Source organism: Cyprinodon variegatus, unplaced genomic scaffold (genome assembly GCF_000732505.1).
Source record: "Cyprinodon variegatus isolate N-32 unplaced genomic scaffold, C_variegatus-1.0 Scaffold752, whole genome shotgun sequence".
Classification (NCBI taxonomy): Eukaryota; Metazoa; Chordata; class Actinopteri; order Cyprinodontiformes; family Cyprinodontidae; genus Cyprinodon; species Cyprinodon variegatus.
In genome coordinates, this window is record NW_015151205.1 from 275661 (window position 1) to 285422 (window position 9762).

The following is a 9762-nucleotide window of genomic DNA, read 5'->3' on the forward strand; positions in this document are numbered from 1 at the left end:
GATGGATGGATGGATGATGGATAATGGATGGATTGATGGATGGATGGATGATGGATGATGGATGGATGGATGGATGGATGATGGATGGATGAGGAACGCTGACCGGCGGCCATCTTCTTTCCATTTCAGGCCGATGTGTTTCGTTAAGCAGTTGGAGATTCCTCAGTACGGCTATAAGAACAACGTTCCCACCAGCACGCCTCGATCCAATCTGACCAAGGAGCTGGAAAAATACTCCAAGACGAGCTACGACTATAGCGGCTACGACGGACAGCATGCTAGCTACGGAAAAAGAGGCCTCACGTCTAAATCCCAGCACGGACGGGACACGTCTCCTAAGGGATACGACGGTAAGAGGAACGAGGTCACGGTTCCACTTTCACCTCCGGTTCAGTTTTACTGGAAACTGTGGAACCAGTGACTAAATCCATGATGTTTACCGATATAAAACGGAAAAATGTGGGTTTACTGTCAGTTCTTGTTCTTTGAAGGGAATCCCATCATTAGGACCTGGTCTCCTGTGAACAAACATGACTTTGCGTAATGAGGTTAAAATGCTGCAGCTTCTGCGTGAGGCTGGAGAGAAAGCAGAGGGATGGAGGGGAGGAGGAGGGAGTGGGAAGCAGCAGAGATAATGGAGGTGAACTTGGCTCCTTTGGCTGGAAGCCATTAGTGAGATGCAGGGGGAGGATTCAGAAGAGACGTCACGACTGCCTGCCGTCGTTCTGCTTCCTCCATCAGCATCACTGCAGCACGCTGATTCATCCTCAGTCAGTTATTATTCCTGGATTTTCCTTCCTTCAGACCAGTGCCTCCGTAACATCCGCCCATTGTGATGCTGACTGGCTGCTCCTGAACAGATCAGTGTTCCCTCTGACATCCTGATCTTCTCAAAGGATGAAACAGAGCAGGTGGGGGGGAGGGGGGGACATGATAATTAACAATAAAAGCTGAAGGCAGCAGAGAGCTGCTGGACCGGAGAGGAGAGGTGGCGATTAGGAATGATTGGAGTCTGACAGACTGGGGCTCCTCTAGCAGAGCAGATGTTAGTGGGAAACACGCAGAGTTCAGCCTGGTGGCTGCTGTGATGGAGACGGACTCAGAGGGTTCTGGGTTCCATTCCCTTCATCCAGCCGCTATCCGTCTGTGTTTTAATCCCTGCAGCGAAGCGTTTCTGTAAGACATCGAGTCCAGCCAGCAGCACCACCAGCTACGCCCCCAGCAGCAGCAGCAGCCTGAGCTGTGGGGGGGGAGGCGCAGGAGGTGGAGGCGGGGGAAGCAGCGCCAGCAGCACCTGCAGCAAGAGCAGCTTTGACTACACCCACGACATGGAGGCCGCCCACATGGCTGCAACCGCCATCCTCAACCTGTCCACCAGATGCCGGGAGCTCCCCAACGCCCTGGGAGGGAAACCCCACGACATCCTGACTCAGGTAAACTCACGTCACCTGGTGATGGAGGGAGGAGCCACCTGCGTTTCTTTGAACTCCTCCTGGCCAGTAGGTGGCGCACTCACATTCCCCTGCTCTCCTTTAATACTGTCCTCAGGCAGATGCTAGGTCCTTTAATGCTAATGCTAACCAAACCAACGATCCGTCCCGGAAGCACCATCCGTCCTGTGCGTGTGCGAAAAGAATAATAAGATCCGGATTGCCGAAAAACTACGTAATAACAGTATTAAAAATACTTATTTATATACCTAAAACATTAAAAAGTGATAACCTACATCATATATAGAAAATCTTTACGACTTTTGTGGAAGAAATGGAAATGTTTTCCATTCTCTCCATTGTATTGCGTGACATCATCATCGGACACGCCCATAGCAGTCACAGTAACGTTCGAAAGGCTATTTAAGTGTATTACTTCTTTTCGTTTTTAGAATACGCAATATTTACGAAAAAACAAAAATAATCAAAAGACAAAAAAGACAAAAGAATAAAAAAGGAAGAAAAACAAAGTATTGCCTACCTGGAAGTCCGGGTTTTTGTTCGCGCACGTGCAGGATGGATCGGGTAGTGACGACGCACGCCAAAGGTTTAACGTTTAACGAGAATATTTATTTGAATGTATAAAAACTAAACAGCTTACAGTATTCACTGTGTTGTTTCTGCTTTCAGATTAAATTTTCACAAATAAATCACGTTAACCTACCATCGCTATCGGTGCAGAATCCTTTTGTGGTGAAAGCAGCATCATAACCAGAAATAAATTTCTACATAGTTTCAATTCAATTCAGTTTATTTATATAGCTCCAATTCACAACCCTAACCCTAACGTTAGAGACTGAACTAACAGAGATAGAATGAAGCGGAGTGATGAAAAAGGGGTTCCCATGTCCTCCAGTCCTAAGCCTATAGCAGCAGAACTATAGAGATAGCTTTGGACCCATCAAGTTCTATAAAACAGTAATTTATCTACCACACCTTTTTTGTTTTAAAGTAACATTAATACTTTTACTCTATACCATTTTGGACCATCTTTGGATGAAACATTTTTTTTATTTGCCCGACTTCCTGTTCTATGTAAGAAAACTCCATTAGGTTTAACATTAAAAAAGTGGGCCCAGAATCAGACCCTGTGGGACTCCATGTTATAACATAGGGCTGGGTGTTTGGGTAAATATATGAATATTTTAAGTTTTTCCTGCATCTGCTTCTTAAGAGTCCAGTTGGTGATCATGATGATAGTGGGCCTATCGATGTGGCGGTTCAGCCCGGAGGTCCGGAGGACAGCGGCACGGTGTTGACGCCCCTGCAGCCCATGTCCCCTCAGCGGCAGGCTCTGCACAGCAGCCGCTGCTTCCAGCTGGGCGACGCAGACTGCTGGGACCTGCCGGTGGACTATACCAAGATGAAACGTCTTGGAGAAGATCAGGAGCACAAAGAGGTACAAGGAAGGCCCCAAACAGGTCTATGGCTTTAGGAATGGTTTAGAAACAGGTCTTTGTCCCAGCTCAATATTTACAGTAGCAGCCATTCAAAATGGCCCTCCCACTCAAACGCCGGTCGAATGGCAGCCCACTTCCTGCCACTGCAGTGACCCCCCTCTTGCATATTTTTTTACTCTGACTCCACCCTTTCACTGAATTACAGGGTCTGACCAGGAGATGGCGCTCCTCTTTAGATCTTAATGTCCACAAATCATGAAAGAAACAATATTTTAGTACAAAGATGGATGTCTTAAAAGGAATTGTAGGGGACCTGCCAAGGACCATCCAAAGACCAACCAAGGACCTGCCAAGGACCAGGCAAGGACCGGGCAAGGACCAGCCAAGAATCATCCAAGGACCAGCCAAGGACCTGTCAAAGACCAGGCAAGGACCTGCCAAGGACCAGCCAAGAATCAACCAAGGACCAACCAAGGACAAGCCAAGGATCAACCAAGGACCAACCAAGGACAAGCCAAGGACAAGCCAAGGACCAACCAAGGACCAGCCAAGGACCAACCAAGGACAAGCCAAGGACCTGCCAAGGACCAACCAAGGACCAACCAAGGACCAACCAAGGACAAGCCAAGGACCAGCCAAGGACCAACCAAGGACCAACCAAGGACAAGCCAAGGACCAACCAAGGACCAACCAAGGACCAGCCAAGGACCAGCCAAGGACCAACCAAGGACAAGCCAAGGACCAACCAAGGACCAACCAAGGATCAGCCAAGAATCAGCCAAGGACCTACCAAGGATCAGCCAAGGATCAGGCAAGAATCAGCCAAGGACCAGCCAAGGACCCTTCACGGAAAGTGGAGACATTTTGAATGGTTACTACTGTATATCTGGAGCTTCTGAAAGCTTCAGAGTCACAGCAGACAGGGTCAGGGTCAAGGTCAGGGTTCTACCGATCTGTAGTTTGGTCAGAATCCCCAAACCAGCGTTCTCCCATAGAACGTGACTGAAAGGAGACCTGTCATCAACCATACAGTCATTTTTGCACATTCTCAGTTTGACCGCAGAGGTTTAAGATGCCGGTTCTATTCCCCTTGCAGCAGAGAGACGATCTGGACCCGTTCCAGGAGCTGCTGGATGAGCAGTGTTACCCGGGTGAGGTGACGGTGCCCAGCCCCAAACACCACAAATACCCCGCCTGCAAGGAGGGCAAGAAGGAACTGATCAGGTAGGGATAGGACCCACCTTCTAAAGGTTCTTCATGCAGATGAGCAGAAATCAGGCCTGTTAATCAGTGATCACATGTTGTTTAAGGTTTTGTCCATTGAAACTTCAGGGTCGGACTTCAATGGTAGGGGGCATTTTAAGTTTTGGTGGTCATCAGTAGCTCTGGTGTTTGTTTTTTCCTCTGCAGTCTTTCAAGCTGTCAGTTGGTCGATAAGAACATTCGAGGTTTGATGACGCCCAACTCACAGGAACTAAAGTCAGTCTGTGAAATCTTCTCAACATTCTAGCCGCAGGTGGAGTCCCTCCGTCTGACAGATGGTGTTCCTGTTTTTTTACTAGGTGTCCAACGCCGGGCTGCGATGGATCGGGACACATTACCGGGAACTACGCCTCCCACAGGAGGTACAGGGAACAACCCATCAAACAGAATGTGTGATTCCTGATGATCTCTTTAACGGGTTTTCCCGGTGTCTCGTTCCTCCTGCAGTCTGTCTGGATGTCCTCGAGCCAAGAAAAGTGGCGTGAAAATCCTGCACAGCAAAGAAGAAAAGGACGAGCAGGAACCAATCAAGTAAGAGTGGAATATCCCCAAACAGCAGGCATCATGTAAACATTGGTTTTTAGACTAAATCTTGTCGGTCCGTCATAGTCTTGATTTAGTCCAGAAATGGTTGTTGAGAATTGGACTGTTTGGTCATTCTGATTTTGTCCATCTTTAGTCAAATAATAGATGTTGAAAAGATCATAATCCCAGTTTTCAATTATCTGAAAATTCCATCCTTCCACCCATCTTCCTCCGCTTATCCGGGGTCGGGTCGCGGGGGCAGCAGCCTAAGAAGGGAGGCCCAGACTTCCCTCTCCCCAGCCACTTCTTCTAGCCCCTCAGGAGGAACCCCAAGGCGTTCCCAGGCCAGCCGAGAAACATAGTCTCTCCAGCGTGTCCTGGGTCTTCCCCGGGGCCTCACCAGGGAGGCGTCCAGGAGGCATCCTAACCAGATGCCCGAGCCACCTCAACTGGCTCCTCTCGACGTGGAGGACAGCGGTTCCCTCCCGGATGACTGAGCTTCTCCCCCTATCTCTAAGGGAGAGCCGAGCCACCCTACGGAGGAAACCCATTTCGGCCGCTTGTATCCGCGATCTCGTTCTCTCGGTCATGACCCAGAGTTCATGACCATAGATGAGGGTAGGAACGTAGATCGACCGGTAAATCGAGAGCTTCGCTTTTTGACTCAGCTCTCTCTTCACCACAACGGACCGGTACAGCGCACGCTTTTTTCAATTTGAAAATGACGGCTTTTAAACTTTCACATTTCAACCACATGTAGGTTTGGACGCAAATTATGTCGTCTTTACAACGTCTTTGCAACCAATCTTTCCTTGGTGGGATGGCCCACACTTTCATTCAGTTAAACAGTCTCAAAAAGCTCAATTTAGTTGGAAAAAAATTCTTCAACTATTCACCCCAGTTAAATAAACGGAGATCGATGGATTTCACTCAGTCGGCATTTTATTTTATTATCTTTGCAAAGAGAGAGCGGTTCATCGTACGGCCCTCATTGCACAGTAATCAGCCCTGTTCTGTCTAGACAGAGTTTGTCTCCCTTACTTATCTTGATGAAAAACTGTGAAGGTTGTGTCACAGTCAAAACAAATTACACACACTCTTTCTTTAAAATTGACAGACCGTAGTCGCCACGTTTGCTCAGCCATGTCTTTGTCCGATTACATCGTCGCCCTTTTCGTTTTAGGGTTTTCTGCAAAAAATTTCACAAAGTGCGTTTCACGTTTCACTCTAGTGAGCTTCAATATTCCTCATCTAATCGTTTGGCTTTCAGATAGACAAGTCCGAGTAGCGGAAGGATCAGCCATCTTGGACCTCGTTCCTGTAAATAGATTTGCGTCGGGCCACATGGTGTGAGAACAAACATCGTGAGCTTTGAACTTTTAAACCCTGCGGTTTTGTCATACAGTCTGAGCTGTTTACGCCCAGATTTAACCAGTCGCACTGACTGAGTAAGCAACATGTTCACGCAGGACATAACGAAGAGTTTCCGAGGATCTGGATGAGATGGGTTGTTAACCTCCCGGCCTGTAGGAGGCAGCGTCTTTTAGTTGCCTGGTGAAATATCAGCGGATCTCATTAACTGAAGGTCACTCAGATCTTTATTTCGGGGACCGTTGTTGTCTGATACGGTTGGTTCGTCCTCCCAGGTGTCCGGTCCCAGGCTGTGATGGACAGGGTCATGTGACCGGGAAGTATGCCTCTCATCGCAGTGCATCAGGCTGCCCCCTGGCGGCCAAACGGCAAAAAGACAGCTACATGAACGGATCGCAGTTTGTGTGGAAGTCGGGGAAGACGGACGGGATGACGTGTCCGACTCCAGGCTGCGACGGTTCCGGGCACGTCAGCGGGAGCTTCCTGACCCACCGCAGGTGAACAAGCATGAAAATTTTACTCTTAAAGGTAAAGTGGAGGATTTTCTTTTTGCGGGTGGATCATCTAAATAATTGGTCCCCCTAACTGTCAATCATCCTGCTGATATGTTTACGTGTGGACGTCCTTCGTGCTTCTCCCTTACCGCTGTACGCCCAGAAATACCTGCCTGCTGAGAATGACCTCCCTTTTCGCTGGAGCACGCGTCGCTCTAAACTCTGATGAGAAAACAGATTGAAATATGAACAAAGAAGGAACTTTTAGACATATTCTTAATGTTTTGTCAGAAATGATACAGACACACAACTCTGCACACATTTGCAAAAAAATATTGCAACAATATTGCTCCCATACATCCATGCATAAGAAACATGAAAACATTAAGAATATGGTTTTCGTTCAAAGTTAGATCCATTTTCTCATCAGTGTGCGAGAGGGGAGGTGCTTCTCTGCATCACAGGGTGGCGAGTCTGAAATATTGCAAATCTTCTGTTGGACGATAAGGTTGAATTAGCCATGCAAATAGCAACTTTTAAACAGAGCGTGCACGAGGAGAAATGGGCTCGTGCACGCTCTCATATTCGTTCAATAGACGTTCCTCCACAGGATTGTGCATTTTTATTTTTTTTATGGAGAAGGTGGGTCTTTTCAAAAATGTGCGAAAATCCTCCACTATACCTTTAAATGAATTTAAAAATTAAGATAAGACAAAAACCATGGAGTTCCAGCTCTCAGTCCAGATGTTTTCTGCATCTGTTTGTACTTCCAGTCTCTCCGGTTGTCCCCGCACCTCCTCAGCCATGAAGAAGGCCAGGATGAGCAGCGTGGACATGCTGACAATCAAACAAAGAGCAAGCAAGGGTGAGCCAGTTTCCACCGCGTGAGCCTTTCCTCTGAAACGTGGAGCTGGAACCGTCTGCTTGTTTTTCAGGAATTGAAAACGACGAGGAAATAAAACAGCTGGATGAAGAAATCAAAGATCTGAACGAGTCCAATAATCAAGTGGAGTCAGATATGATTAAACTGAGGACACAGGTGAGAAATCCCAGCTTTTCCTCATAACCTGAACATGTTTTTCTATATTTAATAATGGATTATTATAAACCTCAACATCACAGGCGTAACTTTCTGAAGGACGGCTGTGGAAACGTTCTCACCAATAATTGACGCTATTTTCCGCTGATTGGTAACAGACGCTGAGTGCAGCTATCTGTGTTCAGAGCGTTTTTCCTGCAGTTTAGTATATTTACTATTTTTAGGGAGAGAAAAACTTAATTTTTAACTTTTTTAAAAATAAAATGGAGGACGACCCGGATGTATAGCCGGTTGCGTAAATGAGCTGATGGTCGGATCGTCTTCTTGGACGGACCGATTGGCGACACAGCCGCTGCTTGGGGATGATGGGGGCGGAGCTTGATCCACTCCGTTCAGTGAAATGCTCTCAGGTTTCTGATGCTGTCGTCCAACAGATCACCACCATGGAGACCAGCCTGAAGTCCATGGAGGAGGAGAACAAAGTGATCGAGCAGCAGAACGACTCGCTGCTGCATGAGCTGGCCAACCTGAGCCAGTCGCTCATCAACAGCCTCGCCAACATCCAGCTGCCACACATGGTGAGGAACCGTCCCCCGAAAACCTCTGGCTCCGCCCCCTACCGAGCAGGACCGCCGAGCTGAGCTGTAGACACGGTAACAGCTCGGTGTCGAGGACAGAGGCGGCGGAAGCTTTGACCCAGAGAACCGACGGGTCTTTGGGCCTTCAGGTCAGGCTGAGCTCCATGAGGACAAACCTGAGGCTAAAACCAGTAAGGATGCATCCTTACTGGTTTTGGCAGAATGGATCCGGTTCATTCAGGTGTGATGTTTGAGGTTACCATGGTTTCCTCCTGCTGTCTCAGCCGACCTGTTTCCCAGAGCTAAACTCGGCTTCTTTTCTCCTGCAGACACGTTGAACGTTTGTCATAAAAGAAACTGTTGTTTTTTTCATCTGCTTCTTTCTGTTCTCTTCATGCCACTCGTCACAGAACCAATGGCGCCGCTGTGGTTTTGGTTGGATGTCATTTTGTCTCAGTGTCGGAAGGAGACTCAGGCTAATTGGATAATCTCTGGCAATAGAAAGCTGACAGATTACTGGAGCTTTTTGTTCTGCTTTAACGAGCTCCACCTTAACGAGGACGCTGAATCCGTTTGTGTCTCAGACATCTGGAACGACTCGTTAAGGTGGAGATTGTGTGGTTGGTGAGGTTCTGGAGTGATGCTAGGCTAATGGACTTCTCTGTACACCCTCTCCTGTAGAGACCGCTGCCACAGAAAGAGACCCCAGTAAAGCTTAACTGCAGTTTAAAGATGCTTCCCAGAGTAAGACATCATCCTTTATCCAATTATCCTCCTCTTCTGCACCCTTAGCCCCTTACTTACCCCCACTATGCTGCTCATCACTGCTGACCGTCCATCACCTCCATCCTTCACCTTCAATGTTCAGAACTTCTTCAGATAAAATAATAAAAACAAAGAAAACGAATTTCCTGCCTAAAATGAGTCAAATTCAACCTAAGAAGAAACAACTGAGAAGCATGGTGGTGGAGGGCTGATGGTTGGGGCTTCTTTGGAGCCTGGAGTGGCTCTGGAATCAGAAATTATGTTCCATCTTTACAGCTGATTGATCAGAGATTGGATCCAGGTGCGGGAGTGGACCGCCGAACCGTTTATAAGCTGTAGAGTTTATCGAATTACTCATCTATAGAGAAACAATCTGCTACTCTGATCCAAATCCAGACAGGACTGAAAACCTCGCGTCAGAACTTCATCAAAGTCCCGCTAAAGTTTTGATGGAGATGCAACAAAATGAGAACAAAAACTCACCCGTTCCTGCAACCACACCTGCAGCTTAAGCCGGGCATACACTGGACCAAACGCCTTTTGCCCTTTTCGCGACAATTCTCCTGTCGTGTGAGAATTTTTTTAATCGGGCCGACTTTCAGCCTGATGGTGCGAGGTAACGAGGGGCGATCAGCCTCCAACGACCATCGGGAATCGTAAGGTCGGGAGAAAATCAAACTAGTTTGAAATTCAGTCGGACCTCCTGAGCTAGAAGCCGATTTACCAGAACCTAGCGCACTGCACATGCGCAAACATGGGAGTTCTTCTTCTTCTTCCACATTGACGAGCCTGAGTGGTTTTTAGACGTGCAGTTTGAGCAGGTAGATCGCATCAGAG

At 47.7% G+C, this 9762-nt stretch overlaps 1 protein-coding gene across 5 annotated transcripts in view; it reads left to right on the forward strand.

Annotated features, from left to right (window-relative positions):
* The window catches only part of LOC107098173 (myelin transcription factor 1-like protein), a 48754-nt gene that overhangs the window by 36413 nt on the left and 2579 nt on the right, over nucleotides 1–9762 (forward strand). For 4 of the 5 annotated variants that reach the window (XM_015395683.1, XM_015395682.1, XM_015395681.1 and 1 more), the window contains 12 exons: nucleotides 130–350; nucleotides 1165–1433; nucleotides 2665–2889; nucleotides 3987–4114; nucleotides 4301–4369; nucleotides 4453–4515; nucleotides 4601–4684; nucleotides 6325–6546; nucleotides 7317–7408; nucleotides 7479–7582; nucleotides 8017–8160; nucleotides 8842–8904. In XM_015395683.1, the coding sequence (XP_015251169.1) occupies nucleotides 130–350; nucleotides 1165–1433; nucleotides 2665–2889; nucleotides 3987–4114; nucleotides 4301–4369; nucleotides 4453–4515; nucleotides 4601–4684; nucleotides 6325–6546; nucleotides 7317–7408; nucleotides 7479–7582; nucleotides 8017–8160; nucleotides 8842–8904 (1684 nt within the window). The remainder of the gene's footprint in view (nucleotides 1–129; nucleotides 351–1164; nucleotides 1434–2664; nucleotides 2890–3986; nucleotides 4115–4300; nucleotides 4370–4452; nucleotides 4516–4600; nucleotides 4685–6324; nucleotides 6547–7316; nucleotides 7409–7478; nucleotides 7583–8016; nucleotides 8161–8841; nucleotides 8905–9762) is intronic. The other variant, XM_015395685.1, reaches the window with a different exon arrangement.